Source organism: Dreissena polymorpha, chromosome 9, assembly GCF_020536995.1.
Source record: "Dreissena polymorpha isolate Duluth1 chromosome 9, UMN_Dpol_1.0, whole genome shotgun sequence".
Lineage (NCBI taxonomy): Eukaryota > Metazoa > Mollusca > Bivalvia > Myida > Dreissenidae > Dreissena > Dreissena polymorpha.
This window is the reverse complement of record NC_068363.1, coordinates 61,563,618-61,582,739: the sequence shown is the minus strand read 5'-3', so window position 1 is coordinate 61,582,739 and position 19,122 is coordinate 61,563,618. Positions and strand designations below refer to the sequence as shown.

Here is a 19,122-nt window from a genome sequence, read left to right as displayed (position 1 = left end):
TCGGATATTTAAATCATAATTACACAAATGTATATTTTAGTGGTTTGTTATAGAGGTGTCATAGAAATAATGCTAATACTATTGAATTTAAATGTTGAGCATCCTTAATTTGTACCATCGTTTTCTGACAAGAAGATTTTCAAAATTGACTAGATTTTTGTTTAACTTTTGGTTTTCATGACAACCTTTGTTTAAGAATATTCCTTTGAATTTAAGGCATTGGTATCCAAGCCACATTTATGGTAAGATTGGTCTAAATCAGTGTTTCTATCGGAGGAAAATATTGATACAGAAAAAAATGCAAGATGGTGACTGACAACAGAGATCCCTTGAGCACTTTGTGCTCAGGTGAGCAACAAGTAAAAGTGTGTCATGTTTTAAACAGTTAAACACAAAAAAGACTCATAATTTTAACTATCACATCATAATTACAAAAAAACTTTGCAAACCTCCTCACAAAATTAATAAAAAACTAGATATTTACAAATTTACAAAGATCAACAATTTTGTACATTGCATAGAAATAAAATGTTGCCATCACATGTTGCCTATAAACAACAATAATTACATTTTCAATATAACACATGCTAGACTTTATAGAGTTCTAAACGCTGGTCCATAATACAAAATAATTTTTGGACGCACTACCCATTACCTGAAAGACATATTGGTAATTTTTAACACAATAAAAGTAAAATAATATCCTTAATACTAATACTATAAACTGACTTAATCTTATACCTTTTTCATTAGCTACTAACCACAGATAATTTCTCATTGGAAGCATCAAAATCAAGTTTACCGCCATTCAACAAAGAACTGTTGCCATCGTCTTCTTCCATAGCTCTTTCAAGTCTATTTTTAGCAGCATCACTTCCAAAAAGCACCTTCTTGTGTCTATAAATAGCACTGATATCATCACTCATTTGGAACTCCTCCCTCCAGGCCCTCAGCACTTCATCATTGGGACTAGTTGAATCCGGTTTCCTCCCATCATGCTCTCCTATCACTGCCAGTGCAACAATGGCTGCCGCCTGCTCAGCAAGCTGCTTGGACTTCTCCCTAGAATATAGCATCAGTGCAATCACTTCCATAAATGTCTAACACTACCACAAATGTTAAACACACTCATCTTAATCTATAATACTATCTTATCGTTTCATTTGAAAATCACATTTTTAATGGTAAACGTTCAAATTAATGATCAGATAAATAATGTTTGTGATTTTAAAATGAACTGACAGCGATGTATGTGATTATCTTTTTAAGGATAATAATCTTTTAAAAACAGTTAAGGAGGAGTGAACAAAATCCATGGCATAACACTGATCAGTCAATTCAAAGAAGATTTATAGAAACTGTCATTAGCCTCTAAACCTATAAGTTCGTGCACCTTAAACTTCAAAGTCATATATTTCATGAAAAAATCATTAGACAATAACTAAACTTGATATATACTTTATGATTTATCTTTTGTTTAACAAATAACGAGTGAAATATGTTGGTTGACAGACAAAAATAATGGAGTTACGTACCTTTAAACATTCATGTATATCGTAGTCTGCGTCACACAGAATTACCCTATAAGATCGTGCACTGATTTTGATGACGTCACAGCGAGGCCCTGGGATGTGTTTATAATAACCGACATATGTTTTTGTGAATATGTGTTTATTTGTATTAAATATGTGTTTTTTTAGATGAATTTCGTGAATAAACTGTATTGAAAATAATGGTTGAAACAAAACTGGTCTTCATAAAAACGAAATATGAACTGTGATAACTGTATTCAGAGGTCTAGATAAAGTGTATTTACTAACGGCAAAAAAGGCTTAATAAAATTCTATTCACAATGGGGGCATAAAAGGCTGTCACCCCTTCTAATGGCAGTTGTTTTGTGACAAAATCTCAAATTGACGCAGCGAGAATCTTTATCGCAATAGGCCGGTCACGAACTAAACGTATGGTCTTGTGTCATCATTTGGGGGTAAAATTTTCCGCAAACAGCATAATTTTTACCGTATTGTAATGCAAAGTTCAGAGTGAACAACACAAATTCAAGACGGGCCTCCAAGGGAAACTACTCTTACAACATTTTACGATCAAAACATTGACAAACATAGCCGTCTGATGAAGGAAATGTGCAGATTTTAAACATCTTTTAAGGCTATTTCTTTGGAACGAGGTCAGAAAAACGAACATTATATCATATTTATTGTTTTTTCATCATGATTGTAAACTTATCGGCTGTGGAAATTCTCGCGTTAAAAACTGAACAGTTTACGGGCACGTGCATTCGAATGTTGCTTAGAAGTTTACGTCATAAAAGAGTACACGATCTTATAGGGCTGCACGAAGTTAAAGGAATAGAGGATATATTAAAGATGATGTTACTACACAAAATATATATTTTTGGGATGACCTGACAAACCATTTTAATTTAAATGATAATGTGTCTTACTAATATTATTTATCAAAATTATCATGCAACAGGAAAATAATGTGTCACTTATATAGACATACAATTTACCCATTTTAGAGGCATTAAAGGTCCAAGCTCTCATATTAGAGACACACACAAATACACTTACCAGTATGTTGCAGTGTATTTCACACCATCGAGAGTGAGGACACTCTTGTAGCATCGGTCTTCTGTCCTCTCCACCTGGTTTGAATATGTTTCGGTTAAGATAAGGAGGATTTAAGTGTTCTTTTCATCGGGACTTGGTTTTTAAACTATCGCCTACACATATAAATAAAGAAACATCCAATCTACAACAAAGAAACATCCAATCTACAACAGAGGCAAATCACAGTCTACTAAACTCCAAAAGGGGGGCAACTCACAGTTTACTATACTGTACAAGGGAGGCAACTCACAGTCTACTTCACTTTACAAGGGAGGAGACTCACAGTCTACTAACTACACAATCGAAGCAACTCAGTCTACTAAACTGTACAAGGAAGGCAACTTACAGGCTTCTAAACTGTACAAGGGATGCAACTCACAGTCTTCTAAATTGTACAAGGGAGGCAACTCACTGTCTACTATACTGTACAAGGGGGGCAACTCAGTCTACTCAACTGTACAGGGGTGGCACCTCACACTCAACTAAATGTACAAGGGAGTAAACTATCAATCTACTAAACTGTACACAGGAAACAATGCAGTCTACTAAACTGATCAAGGGAGGCCACTCACAGTGTCATATGAAGCCTTCTTCTTGGGTTGTTTCTGTGTCCACAGGTAGACACGCTGCTTGGGACTCTCTCCTATACCATAGTCTTTTCTGGGAAAGAAAACAGGAATGCAAATGAGCATAAACACATATGGTTCAAAATCAATGAATTAATGTTTAATCTCTATGAAGTTGAATACAGAATATTATATGACACACAAGTACAACATGAATATCAATATTCTTGGTCATACATGCCATACGTTCCGGATCGTCCGGGACAGTCCCGGAAATGCATACCCTGTCCCGCAGTCCCAGAAATTTGTCAAATGTCCCGGATTTCAGTAAAACCTGTATGTTCCTTATCTTAGCATGCAAATCTGTACTTGCCACTGATATTGCGTCATCTCCAAAGCAATGCCTGTCTGATTAGGCAAAAACACTACGTGTCAAAATCGATCAATTAACGCTGTGTAGTTTTAACAGATTACACGATGCACATTCATGAATAAATCCAGTCTCACCCGGATTTTCGCGGTGTCCGATTCATTAACACTCATATTGCGACAAACAACACACCTTTATGCTCAGCGCATTCAATGTAAGTTGTAACAGTTTGACGTCATAGCTTAAACCGCGCGCACCACCCATGACAACATCTGAATTCATCACCTGTGTTACACGCAGTCCACGTTTTAAGTGTATACAGTGACTGAAAATTAAATCAGCACTGAACTATCTCATGTTTATATACATGTGCTCTTTTCAAACACGCAAAACACGTGGCTTGCATCTAGTAACGGTTGTAGAAATGTTTAATTTGTCAATTGTTTAAGCAATTTAAGATGTTAATTATAATTTATTCTTCTTGTTTAAATAACGTTTTTTTATGCATTGATCTTATATGGATGTTAAATTTATTTATTCCAGGTAAGTTACATAAGTAATTTAACTAATTGGATATCGCGAAAAAATGCGTACCAAAAATACATGTATGACTTCATATATCGCTATTTGTATTTATGTCCCGGAAAATCGGCAAATGTCCCGGAAAATTTAGCACAATGTCCCGGAATCGGTCTGAAAATTTATGGCATGTATGTTCTTGGTTGATGAACAGATATTTTGATTTTTTTTAAATGTCTAACCCAATAAAAGCTTAACATATGGAAAATATATTGTTAGGGCCTGCTGTCGTCAATATTAGGGAACTTTTTATGAAGCTTTTGTACCAAGTGAGCCGCTTTATGTGAAAATGGGTATGATGCCATATGCTGCCAACATAGCTCCAAACCAATGTGGATGAATGCACAGGCTGGGCTGGAGCTATACTGATCACATAAGGCATAAGACCTTTTTTTGTATGACACTGCTCATCTGTTATAACATGATAACTATAAGAACATAAAACACAAATAAATATCAAACATGCTCACTTGATAAACCGAACAGGCATCTCTACGAGTGAGGTCCCGTCCTCTGTTTTCCTTCTCTTGATGCCATGGCAATGGTCTGCCTGCTCTCTGTTCCTCTTACGTGACTCAACTGCCCTCGCAAGGTAGTCAGCAAAACCCCAGATATCACTGTATGGCAACAAAAGTAGTCAGCCAAACCCCAGATATTACTGCATTGCAACAACAGTACCCAGCCAAACCCAAAATATCACTGCATTGCAAGAAAAGTAGTCAGCCAAACCCCAGATATCACTGCATTGTAACAAAAGTAGTAAGTCAAACCCAAGATATCACTGCATTGTAACTGCATTGTAACAAAAGTAGTCACTCAAACCCCATATATCACTGCATTAAAACAACAATAGTAAGCCAAACCCCAGATAGCACTTCATTGCTTCAACCGTTGTCAGCAAGATCCCAGAAATTACGGCATGGCAACAACAGAGCTGGTGTTAAACAGGATTATTGAGTCAGTGTTTTCTGTTAAATCACATTCAAAGATACCCCTAATTGCTTTTAAAACATATTCAGAGATACTCAAAATAGTGTTCAACAATGACATAGATGAAAGCTAATTAAAAGAATATTAAAGTAAATGCGTTGTTCTTGACAGAATTCTTAACTGTTCTCAAAAGTTATGAAATCATTCTTTTTTCAATCAGATGAAATGCTTTTAATAAAGAATTATTAAAGCTACACATAACATCTCAGTTTTAAGTCCCTCTGATTACTTTAAATGTTAGGTGATATATTTTTCAGTTGGATTGTAACAAAAGAAATAAGTTCAAGCAAGACCATAATACTTGTTTAGTATTAAACTCTAATATTTTTGCTAAAACTCCAGGTAATCCAGCTTCTGCATTCCTTCTTTCAGGGCTATTTAAATGCCAGATTTAGTATCATTAGCCCTCATAGTCCCATATTGCTACACACTCTGTTGTATGATCCCCATACCAGATTTCCTCGACTGACTTGGCCGCCTGGGTAGCCAGCCCTTCCTGCTGGTCCATATCAGCATGTAACAAGCTCAGTATGCAGTACTTGGTGTTGGGAAAGTCATTGTCTACATTGATTGCCTGGGAAAATAGGAGAATCAAATGTGAATGCAGTACTAGGTGTTGGGAAAGTCATTGTCTACATTGATTGCCTGGGAAAATAGGAGAATCAAATGTGAATGCAGTACTTGGTGTTGGGAAAGTCATTGTCTACATTGATTGCCTGGGAAAATAGGAGAATCAAATGTGAATGCAGTACTTGGTGTTGGGAAAGTCATTGTCTACATTGATTGCCTAGGAAAATAGAATTAAATGTGAATGCAGTACTTGGTGTTGGGAAAGTCATTGTCTACATTGATTGCCTAGGAAAATAGAATTAAATGTGAATGCAGTACTTCCTTTTTTTAAAGTCATTGTCTACATCTATTGCCTTGAAAAATTGAAGATTCACATATAAACTTGGTGTTGGGGAAGTCATTGTCTACAACAATGCCTTGGACAAAAGAAGAATCATATGTGAATGCAGAGCTTGGTATTTGGGATGTAATTGTCTTCATATATTGCCTTAAGGTAGTACAACTGTAATCATTTCCCGCCTTTCTTTGTAAGATCGGTTGACATCGGCTAATGTCGGTAAGTATCGTAACTGAAGTCGTGAGATGTGTGTTTTGTTCTGTTTAAATCTTAAATAAAAACATGTTTTATATAATTCCATAACAGATTGTATCGCTGATATGCATAGTACAATATATTACGACGTCAAAATAGAATTTTCTTTTAAAATTGTGTAAAAAATTAACCAAGCGTTATATTTTTAGCGACAACATAAAAAACAACAATCGTGAATCGTAACCAAAACGACAGTTAGAGTAAAAATGAAGTAGCAAAAAAAGACAAAATCTGTACGAAGGGTGTAGTAACATTGACTGCCAGTTGGTAAACACTGCATCGTATGGTAAAACCCACACAGTCAAAGACAATGGGAAAAATGAACCTGGAAAAGTGGAATATGATGCCTTGTTGTCAACACAAAACTTGAAACAGGTAAGGTCGCAGATATATAATCAGAAAGTTTATATATAATACACATACGGAAATCATTTATATAGACATTTAGTTCAAAGATGTAAATTACGGGCATTATTATCATTATATTATGGTCTGTGTATATTCTCTCATTACTGTAAACATCGAGATACAGTATTTCAGTAACCAGAAGTAAATGTGTATTGTTTTTTTTTAGATCTTGTACTTACTTGTATCTTTGCTATAATTATATTTGTTTCTGCATTTAGCAATGCTGGACAGCCTGGGTGGACCATCCCGTGTAAACAATATGCTGTCCACATTAAACCTCAAAACAATATCGGACACCAAATTAAAAATAATGGAACAGCCAGCTGGTGAGATGACAGAGCAAGTTGCGACTAAATCAGCTAGGATTGAAGCTAGCAATGCTATCTTTAATGAAATGACGTAAGAATCTATTATTTGGATTATCAGCGATAACAATATTTTTTTTGCATCATTACATGGAAAACATCAAACTATATCGAATGTGTTGTAAAACCAATTATCTGTGTTGACCGCCAATCTCACAAGTGTAAGTAAGGCAACGTTTGCAGGCCTTTTTATACACATCCTGCCGGTCAGAATGTCTGACCTATTCCCAATTCAAAATACACGTATTTTCGCCCAATTAGCTGAAAATTTTCCCAATCCTATAATAATAGCCAAAATAATATGTCAAAAATAACCATAATCTTCTAAATACATCATGGTTTAGTTCTTTTATAAACAAATTTTATGGCTGGTAGATCAGCAGTTCACGCATTTTATGGCTGGTAGAATAGCAGTATGATTATTAACTAAAAAAAATCCAATATATTATGTTTAGTTGCATTCTAAATGTGATATTGCTTGTCTATATTTTACTAGTAGATTGCAATGTCAACTATGATTCCAGTTGAAGGAAGGGAACTCCCGCAGTTTACTCATATGCATCGGTGGAAGTCCAGTCAGGTAGTTAGTTCGCAACATACTTCACGCCAACTGTCCCAATAAGTAAGAGGCTTTACAAGTTACAGGCATTTCAATGACTGATGGGACAATGACATTCATTGGATAAGTTGTGCAGCCATAGTCGTGACAATGACATTCATTGGATAAGTTGTTCAGCCAGTGTCAATATGAGTGGCTGTCGAAAGAATTGTAAATTGGCTTGACATTTTTTAAATGTGTGCTAAGTTGTTCATAATGGTCGTCGTTTTTATTTAACAATTTTTGTTTCAATCTTGGTAAATGTAAGTGCAATTGATATTTTGTGTAACTGTGCTTTTATCGATTCTCTATCAATATTCAGAAAATTATATCCAAAGCAGTCCTTGAAGCAAGTTGATTTAGTTTAACAATTGCTTGGTGAAATATACAATGCACACGTTGCTATGGCAGATGTGGCAGCACTTAGAAAGTTTCTCCAATTTGTGAATTTGTCTTCAAAAGATCTAATGACCCACAGCTTTTCCCCATTGGTGGTGTCAAAAAAAAATACCCTCAACAGTGCTAAAGCCCAGAACTGTCCAACATTGAGCCCACTCATTTCATGAAGTGTAATGAAAAGGCCTATGGCTGAAAATATTGCTGGGTCAGGGCTAAAATTTATGTATTTGACAATTCTTAATAACAGGGGTGGAGAGGATGCAATACGTGATGTTTTCATTTTAAAAAATGTTGAAGGCTTGCCTAGAGTCACTTATTCTAAAAAAGTATTACATGAAGTTGTTCTAAAAATATGTAAGTACTTAAACGAATGATTTGAAAGAAAATTTCAATTACATGTTAATTCCAGTACCTTCATTAGTTTTTCAGTAATTACAGGAGTCAGAGTGTGTGCATTTCTTTATTTATGTTTAAGTTACAGTGATTTCAACTAAGGTAAGAAATATGGTACTGCATAATCTCCATAATGCCCTTTATAAGTGCACAAAATTGCATCAAAGCACCCTTAGTACTTTTTGAGTTATCGTAGGATCCATTTTGTGTGATTTTTTTTCTATTTTTAGTAACAGTGACCTGATCAATTAAAGGTAAAAATGAAGGGGTGTACTTAATCACTACATTGCCTTTTAAATGCATGCCAAGTTTCACCAAATTTGCTTGAGTATTTGTAACTAACTGCAGGATAAAGTGTAGAAAGCCCTGTCCATGTCAAAGGAACTTATAAGTATACGCTTATTTAGTTATGTTATGAAATTTTGCATTAATATTTTTGTTTGTACATTGTTATTAAATGACTACAAGCTTGTTAGGTAGGTGGTCATTTGAATTTAAATCTAACTAGAAATGGCGCGGCAGAGGCCGACGCGTATCCCCACGCCGAATGTTTGACCTAGGTGTGCCCCAGGGTTGGTAATGGGGCCATGCATAGCTGAGATTGACCGTATTGTCATAAGAGAAGTTCATCATCAATTAGAAGTGAATTGGTGTAGAAATGAAGAAGTTATAGTAAAAGGCAATTTTGGGTGGGTGTGACATATGTGGGCAGGGCGCCCCAGGGTTGGTAATGGGGCCATGCATAGTTGAGATTGACCGTATTGTCATAAGAGAGGTTCAGTATCAATTTGAAGTGAATCGGTGTAGAAATGAAGAAATTATAGTAAAAGGCAATTTTGGGTGGGTGTGGTCTATGTGGGCGGGGCGCCCCAGGGTTGGTAATGGGGCCATGCATAGTTGAGATTGACTGTATTGTCATAAGAGAAGTTCAATATCAATTTGAAGTGAATCGGTGTAGAAATGAAGAAATTATAGTAAAGGCAATTTTGGGTGGGTGTGGTCTATGTGGGCGGGGCCCCAGGGTTGGTTATGGGAACATGCATAGTTGAGATTGACCCTAATGTCATAAGAGAAGTTCAGTATCAATTTGGAGTGAATCCGTGTAGAAATGAAAAAATTATAGTAAATGGAATTTTTTGGTGGGTGTGGCCTATGTGGGCGGGCGCCCCAGGGTTGGGATTGGGGCCATGCATAGTTGAGATTGACCCTAATGTCATAACAAAAGTTCAGTATCAATTTGAAGTGAATCCGTGTAGAAATGAAAAAATTATAGTAAATGGAAATTTTTGGTGGGTGTGGCCTATGTGGGCGGGGCGCCCCAGGGTTGGGAATGGGGCCATGCATGGTTGAGATTGACCGTATTGTCATAGGTGAGGTCCAGTATCAATTTGAAGTGAATCGGTGTAGAAATAAAGAAGTAAATGTAAAATAACCTAAAAAAATGAGTGATAATTTCTGACGCGGCCCCACCCCAACCCCTATAACTTTTGACCCAGGGGTCAGATCAAAATTCCAAATAGTGCAGGGTCGCACATATGCTCATAGCTACCATGTGTGTAAATTTCAAGGTTCTAGTGCTTTTAGTGTAGGAGGAGATAGTGGCCAGGACGGACGGACAGACGGACAGACGGACGGACAGACGGACGGACGGACGGCGGAGATCACCACAATATCCCCACCTTTTTTTCAAAAAGCGTGGGGATAACAATGTTAAAGATCTTGGTTAACATAGAAAAATACTTAGTATACAACTTTGTACTTTTTTTTCTCACTTTTTAGACCTACTCATGCCTCCACCCCAACCCCCCACCCCCACCTCACCAATGCCATCCCTACATTGGCAGATTTAGCATAACTGCATGATGTAATAAATATATGCATAAAGAGAATGAGAACATTGAAGGTGTTAACTGAATTGGTAAATGGCTCTGTTTTTTGCATATTATGACCATTTGCCATTATGTGGTTTTAAATTTCTTGAAAAAATATTTCTTATAGTCATATTAGATTTTAGTGAATTGCTAAAAATATAAACGGGCAAAGTGCTTTTTTTACTTTGATTTAAGCTGATCACATGTCTCTGCTAAAATATAAATGCTCAAATTCCAAAGAAATAACATAGAACTATTTAAAAAATTAAAAAAATTGTATGGGTGATTTTTGCATACACGGATCAAACTTGTAGTTTTGAAGGACCTTACACGTTTAAATAAGATTTTTTCATTATTTTTATCACTCGATTGTCTTGTATTATATTATTTTATCATCTACAATCATATCCTGTACTAAATATACACACATTGTTAACAAAAAATGCTAAAAAATATGAGTTTATTGAATTAATTTATCCCTAGGGGTAATTTAATTTAGAAGAAAATTCAAATTATGGGTCATCATATAGAAAAAATCACCAAAATTTTTTGGCATGGAAAGCCACCCTAAAAATTTGTAATATGACCACATATGGTATGAAGTTTATGAAAATAATACTTTTAATGGGTTTTGGAATATTTCCCATTACAGTTGTACTACCTTAAAAGGAAGTAGAAGAATCCTATGTGAATGCCGTACTTGATGTTTCGGAAGTCATTGTCTTTATCTATTGCCATAGAGAAAAGGAGAATCATGTGTGAGTGCAGTACTTGGTGTTTGGGAAGTCATTGTCCGCATCAATTGCCTTGGAAAATAGGAGAATCATATGTGAATGCATTACTTGGTGTTTGGGAAGTCATTGTCTACATCCCAAGGAAAATAGGAGAATCACATGAAAATACAGTACTTGGTCTTAGAAAACTAATTACCTACATACATTGTATAAAAAATATGATAACCATAAACTAATGCAGTACATCATGTTAGAGATGTCATTGTCTACATATATTGCTTAGAAAATTGCACAATAAAGTTTTAATATTGTAATTTGGGGAATCATGACCCTATTGTAATGTGCAGATCCAGTAACTACACAAATAGGTATCTGTTTTAAAGGCAAAACTGCATTTCATTATTCTGCTATTAAACATTCAATAATAAAAACATGACCATCTTAATGCATTTAAAACGGATGTCACTTGAATATTTATGAATATGCATAAGAAGACCATCTACAACTGTCTTTTAAACTGTTGCTTATGAAAACACTGGGCCAAACAGATTTACTGCAAAACATTAGAAATCAATGTTTGAATGACAAGCAAGTAATCAAATAAATAATCTTGACAACCACTTAAATAAAGATGCAAAAGCATACAACCAACCACCTCTTACCAACTTGAGGTATTCTTTTACAACCTCCTTCACTGGTAGGATTCCCTCCGGTCTAAAAATAGACGTATTCCACTGGGCAGCCCTAGCAACCATCACAGACGAGGATCCTGTTGCCTCACGGAACTTGGCGATATCTTCATAACACTGAATCTCCAGAGAGCCACCACTGAAATTAGTATATAGATTATCAATGAAGTGTTTATGGTTATACTTATGCTATCATATGTCCCAAAAAAAGCCTGCTTTTATACACAGGCTAATCTGGAACAATATTTGAGGAAAATGAATTATGCTTGGGTTTTCCAGACTGCAGTTCATGTAAGACAATGCATGCTAAACTGTTGTGAACCCCACTGTGAACTCAATTACTCTAATTTACAGTAACCTATGTCAAACAAAGGAGACACAGTTAAGGACCAGTTTGATTACAAAGACTGGTATGGAGAGATGATGAACTAGAGCCCAAACTAACAAGGGCTGTTTGTAAAACATGCATGCCCCCCATATGGGCTGTCCGTTGTAGTGGCAGCCATTGTGTGAATACGTTTTTTGTCACTGTGACCTTAACCTTTGACCTAGTGACCTGAAAATCAATAGGGGTCATCTGTGAGTCACGATCAATGTACCTATGAAGTGTCATGATCCTAGGCAAAAGCGTTCTTGAGTTATCATCCGAAAATCATTTTACTATTTCGGGTCACCGTGACCTTGACCTTGTGACCTCAAAATCAATAGGGGTCATCATCTGCTAGTCATGATCAATCTACCTGTGAAGTTAAATGATCCTAGGCATATGCGTTCTTGAGTTATCATCCGAAAACCATTTTACTATTTCAGGTCACCGTGACCTTGACCTTTGACCTAGTGACCTCAAAATCTATAGGGATCATCTGCAAGTCATGATCAATCTACCCATGAAGTTTCATGATCCTAGGGTAATGCATTCTTGAGTTATCATCTGGAAACCATTTTACTATTTCGGGTCATCGTGACCTTGACCTTTGACCTAGTGACCTCAAAATCAATAGGGGTCATCTGCGAGTCATGATCAATCTACCCATGAAGTTTCATGATCCTAGGCGTATGCGTTCTTGAGTTATCATTCAAAAACCATTTTACTATTTCGGGTCACCGTGACCTTGACCTTTGACCTAGTGACCTCAAAATCTATAGGGGTCATCTGCGAGTCATGATCAATGTACCTATGAAGTTTCATGATCCTAGGCCCAAGCGTTCTTGAGTTATCGTCTGACAACCACCTGGTGGACGGACAGACCGACCGACATGAGCAAAGCAATATACCCCCTCTTCTTCGAAGGGGGGCATAAAAATATCCAAATGAACAATTACCCATTTTAAGAAACAAGAAATGTCAAAAACTAAACCTGTTACGTGTAGATTTTGTGATGTTTGTGGAACAAATGTAGTGATTTACTATATAACTCTATATAAATCTTGCAATTCCTAAGGAATGGCAAGTTTTTACCCAAGGCGTATGATTTAAAGAAACTCAGTAGAGGACCACAAGACAAGCTTACGCACAAAATATAAAAGTCTATGAGATTTCGCATAAGAAATTTTAAGTTTTCTGCTTCTGTAACCATCATATGCCATTGACAGGAAGAATTTTGAACAAATTTGAAAGCGGGTCACCTAAGAATCATTCCTATGAAATTCCATGAAAATATGCTTGTGGTTCAGAAGAAGTTGTTAGAGAAAAAGTTAACATAGTACAGATCAACACAGCACTGAAAGACAAAATGGCATCATAAAAGCTCCCCATGAGCATTATCTTTTAAGAACCTACTATGCTATGACAGGAATGATTAGGTGATAGTTAAGGACCCACTTTGCTATGACAGGAATGTTGAGGTGCAGGTTAAGGGCCCACTTTGATATGACAGGAATGGTGAGGTATAGTTAAGGACCCACTTTGCTATGACAGGAATGGTGAGGTATAGTTAAGGACCCACTTTGCTATGACAGGAATGTTGAGGTGCAGGTTAAGGACCCACTTTGCTATGACAGGAATGGTGAGGTGACAGTTAAGGACCCACTTTGCTATGACAGGAGTGGTGAGGTGACAGTTAATGACCCACTTTGCTATGACAGGAATGGTGAGATGACAGTGAAGGACCCACTTTGCTATGACAAGAATGGTGAGGTGACAGTTAAGGACCCACTTTGTTATGACAGGAATGGTGAGGTGACAGTTAAGGACCCACTTTGCAAAGACAGGAGTTGTGAGGTGACAGTTAATGACCCACTTTGCTATGATAGGAATGGTGAAATGACAGTTAAGGACCCACTTTGCTGTGACAAGAATGGTGAGGTGACAGTTAAGGACCCACTTTGTTATGACAGGAATGGTGAGGTGTCAGTTAAGGACCCACTTTGCTATGACAGGAGTGGTACAGTTAAGGACCCACTTTGCTATGACAGGAGTGGTGAGGTGACTTATAAGGACCCTCGTTGCTATGACAGGAATGGTGAGGTATAGTCAAGGACCCACTTTGCTATGACAGGAATGGTGAGGTGATAGTTAAGGACCCACTTTGCTATGACAGGAATGGTAAAGTATATTCAATGACCCACTTTGCTATGACAGGAATGGTGAGGTGACATTTAAGGACCCACTTTGCTATAACAGGAATGGTGAGGTGACAGTTAAGGACCCACTTTTCTATAACAGGAATGGTGAGGTAAAGTTAAGGACCCACTTTGCTATGACAGGAATGGTGAGGTGACAGTTGAGGACCCACTTTGCTATGACAGGAATGGTGAGGTGACAGTTGAGGACCCACTTTGCTATGACAGGAATGGTGAGGTGATAGTTAAGGACCCACTTTGCTATGACAGGAATGGTGAGGTATATTCAATGACCCACTTTGCTATGACAGGAATAGTGAGGTGACAGTTGAGGACCCACTTTGCTATGACAGGAATGGTGAGGTGAAAGTTAAGGACCCACTTTGCTATGACAGGAATGGTGAGGTATATTCAATGACCCACTTTGCTATGACAGGAATGGTGAGGTAACAGTTAAGGACCCACTTTGCTATAACAGGAATGGTGAGGTGACAGTTAAGGATCCACTTTGCTATGACAGGAATGATGAGGTAACATTTAAGGACCCACTTTGCTATGACAGGAATGGTGAGGTGACAGTTAAGGACCAAATTTGCTATGACAGGAATGGTGAGGTGATAGTTAAGGACCCACTTTGCTATGACAGGAATGGTGAGGTGACAGTTAAGGATCCACTTTGCTATGACAGGAATGGTGAGTTGACAGTTAAGGACCCACTTTGCAATGACAGGAATGGTGAGGTGACAGTTAAGGACCCACTTTGCTATGACAGGAATGGTGAGGTGACAGTTAAGGATCCACTTTGCTATGACAGGAATGATGAGGTAACATTTAAGGACCCACTTTGCTATGACAGGAATGGTAGGGTATAGTTAAGAACCCACTTTGCAATGACAGGAATGGTGAGGTGACAGTTAAGGACCCACTTTGCAATGACAGGAATGCTGAGGTGAGTTAAGGACCCACTTTGCTATGACATGAATGATGAGGTGACATTTAAGGACCCACTTTGCTATGACAGGAATGGTGAGGTGACAGTTAAGGACCAACTTTGCTATGACAGGAATGGTGAGGTGATAGTTAAGGACCCACTTTTCTATGACAGGAATTGTAAGGTAAAGTTAAGGACCCACTTTGCAATGACAGGAACGGTGAGGTGATAGTTAAGGACCCACTTTGTCATGACATGAATGGTGAGGTATAGTTAAGGACCCACTTTGTCATGACAGAAATGGTGAGGTAACAGTTAAAGACCTACTATGCTAGGAAAGAAATGGTGAGGTGACAGTTAAGGACCCACTTTGCTATTTCAGGAATGGTGAGGTGATAATTAAGGACCCACTTTGTTATGACAGGAATGGTGAGGTACAATCAAGGACCCACTTTGCTATGACAGGAATGGTGAGGTGATAGTTAAGGACCCACTTTGATATGACAGGAATGGTGAGGTATAGTTAAGGACCCACTTTGTCATGACAGGAATGGTGAGGTGACAGTTAAGGACCCACTTTGCTATGACAGGAATGGTACAGTTAAGGACCCACTTTGCTATGACAGGAATGGTGTGGTGATAGTCAAGGACCCACTTTGCTATGAGAGGAATGGTGAGGTGACAGTTAAGGACCCACTTTGCTATGACAGAAATGGTACAGTTAAGGACCCACTTTGCTATGACAGGAATGGTGAGGTGATAGTTAAGGACCCACTTTGATATGACAGGAATGGTGAGGTATAGTTAAGGACCCACTTTGTCATGACAGGAATGGTGAGGTGACAGTTAAGGACCCACTTTGCTATGACAGGAATGGTACAGTTAAGGACCCACTTTGCTATGAGAGGAAAGGTGAGGTGACAGTTAAGGACCCACTTTGCTATGACAGGAATGGTGAGGTGACAGTTAAGGACCCACTTTGCTATGACAGGAATGGTACAGTTAAGGACCCACTTTGCTATGACAGGAATAGTGAGATGCTGCGCTAGTGTCTTGATCGTCTCGTTCCTGTTTGGGTGGCGAGGGCGCTCCTCCGTCAGCCGCCCGTGGATCGCTATGGCCGCCACGCCTGTTCCCTCGATCATCTTCACCAGGAGCAGGCTGTCTTCAATCTGGGGTACCATAAGTTGTCAAGGTTAAAATTGCACAAGATGAGTTGCAGGCACAACTACTGATACCAGTAAATTCAGTCATTCAGGCTGAATGTTGTGCTTATTATTTTGTTCTTTATTGCTAGAAAACCAAACATACAGAGTCACATTGTTTAAATTATTTTGCTATCTAGATGTTTGAGCCCATTACAGAAATAAAGAATACAGAAAACTTCATTTTCAAGAAAAACAAACCTCCGGTAGCAGTCGTATTTTGCAGGTTACAGGAACTGCCACATTCTTGACCAATGTTGTCAGAATCTGAAGCAAATAAACTCATTACGAACAAGAAACAATTGCAGTCAAATCATTAAAGGGACCTTTTCATGTTTTTGTAAATTGACAAAATTAAAAAAAAAAGTTTCATAATTTTCGTTGTGGTTCTGATATTTCCGAGAAAACAGTAATATTGTATAAACATTAACCACGCTCTAAAATATCCATAATATGCATTTCTGATGATATAAAAAACTAAACATTATAAGCGTTACAAACATGAAACGCTTTAAAAATTTGGAGAGTTCTGTTGTTATTGTTACATTTTGAGACAGAACTTATATTAAGTATAAAATACACAAATTCCTGTATGAGCAGGGATGGCTGAGTGGTTTAAGTAAGACTTTTGATCAAATGGTCAGTGGTTCAATCCCAGTTGAGGATTACTTGTTTTTCTTTCGTTAATTTTATTTTTGTTTTTTACTGGAGCTGTTTCAATTTTAACATTTATCAATTTAAAGCATTTACACTTATTCTCATGTGTATTGTGATATTAATGAAATAAACATAGAAAATACAAGTTTAATGTAACTCATTTATTTTGACATTACGTAACAGCTTAAACATTGAACTATGAAAAACATATTTGGTTTTGAACATCAACGGACATATAACAAAATACAGAAGCATAGAGTACACACCACTTTTTGTTTATTTATGTACCAAGTAATGTACGCGATTTTGGTATAGTTGCATCACAATTATCAACAAACAACACATGATTGCTGATGCCACTGGAAATTTTTGTTCAAATCACAAAGCATGCATCGTGTGGCATATTTAATCAGTATTTAAGACACTTCAGACGAAGACAACTTCGAAAATCTATTCATCATAGCGGCATGATATCTGGACAATCGCTGTATTGTTATTTTTATAAAATTAATGTCTAAAATAAATTCTTTATTTTTATAACATTTTGCATTGTGTTGTTTTAAATTATTTTAATGAAAAAGCCTAAATAAGTATAATGAGATAAACCAAAACACACCTTTCTTAAAAGGAATTCATTCGCCAAGATTGTTGACTTGAAATATGCATGTCACATGTATTGAACATTACCACAATTTAACCTATAAGTTTATATAACCTAATGGGCTACCCGACTATTCTCTAATTTATTTTAAAATATGCAGTGCTCTTAACTGAACATATTTATTATTCAAATTATTAGGTATTACTTTTTTTATCACATATTGTGTATCAAAACATTTACAAAAAATGTTATGGAAACGGTAAACATAACATAATTTTATATTCAAAGAGTTAACAAATTTAGTCCTATGACTTTTGAGCAACTATGGAAACATAATTTACAGTATACAAGCATGAAACACAACAATTACAAGATGCATTTTCATTAACAATACATATCTGAGCTGTATCGAACATTACAGAAACATACCAAAATGTCAAACAATTGTATTTCGTAATTATGAGTCTCTTTCGTAAAATATTGTTATATGACTGAAATAAATTCAGTATATGTGTTTATACTTATACTGACAATATAACAATTGTTTTAAACGATCATAAAAGTATCGAACATTACATTTGAAATACAATTTCTATGAAACACAATACTTTATTGTTTTCATTGTCTCATTGATTTAAATTCTTGCTTCAAAAAATTTTGAGCATCGCTCAATATCACTGTCAGAGAACATAAACAGTTTGGGCTTGTTTGTTTTCTGTGGAGAATTCACAGTACAAAGTACATTGGCATTTGAAACCCATATCCGATCTTCACGTTTTGGCCATTGATATGCGTTATTTTTCGTTTTCATAAACTTAATTTCTACTTCTCCTTCTATTGCATCGACTTTTACAATCTTTCCAACGTACCACTGGTTTTCATACACCGCAGCCACATACTCGCCAATGTTTGCGCTTGTTTCTGTGCCAATAAGGGGTTCCAGTTCTGGTTGACCAACTTCAATCGAACCGATAGAAGCAGACGGTGCCGGCGCTTCTAAATCACCATCGGCAATGACACTTTCAGAAACAATCTGTACTGATACTTCAATTTCATTTTGAATATCAGCATGAACTGTAACGGCAGCTGTGGGTGTCGGCTTTCTTGTATGTTCTGTTCTCCAGTCGTCACACCGCACCCCTGAAAGACACCCAACACAGTAACAGCTTGTATCTCTTACGAATATTTTGGAGTTACCCTGGCCAACTACTGCATGTAGCTTCATGGTTCCTTTTACTGGACGCAGGTTTGCAGCATCTTTTGCAATTACTATCGTTTTGTCCGATATTTCTTTGTCAGTCACAAACTTGAATTCAACGTTATGAAAGCTTGACGTTTCTTTTGCCCAACTGTAAAAGCCAGAAGCATCCTGAATTATAACTTTTCCTGTTTTTATTGCATTGTCAGCAAGA

The 19,122-nt window shown here is 36.9% G+C and overlaps 1 protein-coding gene across 1 annotated transcript in view; it reads right to left on the bottom strand.

Moving 5' to 3' along the window:
- Positions 1-408: 408 nt before the first annotated feature.
- LOC127846435 (tRNA-dihydrouridine(20) synthase [NAD(P)+]-like) overlaps positions 409-19,122 on the bottom strand; it is a 101,050-nt gene continuing 82,336 nt past the window's right edge. Inside the window, exons 8-15 of the mRNA XM_052377680.1 lie at positions 16,654-16,719; positions 16,262-16,419; positions 11,728-11,893; positions 5,588-5,709; positions 4,616-4,762; positions 3,203-3,290; positions 2,592-2,665; positions 409-1,062 (exon numbers count right to left, since the gene is read on the bottom strand). Coding sequence (XP_052233640.1) covers positions 750-1,062; positions 2,592-2,665; positions 3,203-3,290; positions 4,616-4,762; positions 5,588-5,709; positions 11,728-11,893; positions 16,262-16,419; positions 16,654-16,719 — 1,134 coding nt within the window. The 3' untranslated portion in view covers positions 409-749. The remainder of the gene's footprint in view (positions 1,063-2,591; positions 2,666-3,202; positions 3,291-4,615; positions 4,763-5,587; positions 5,710-11,727; positions 11,894-16,261; positions 16,420-16,653; positions 16,720-19,122) is intronic.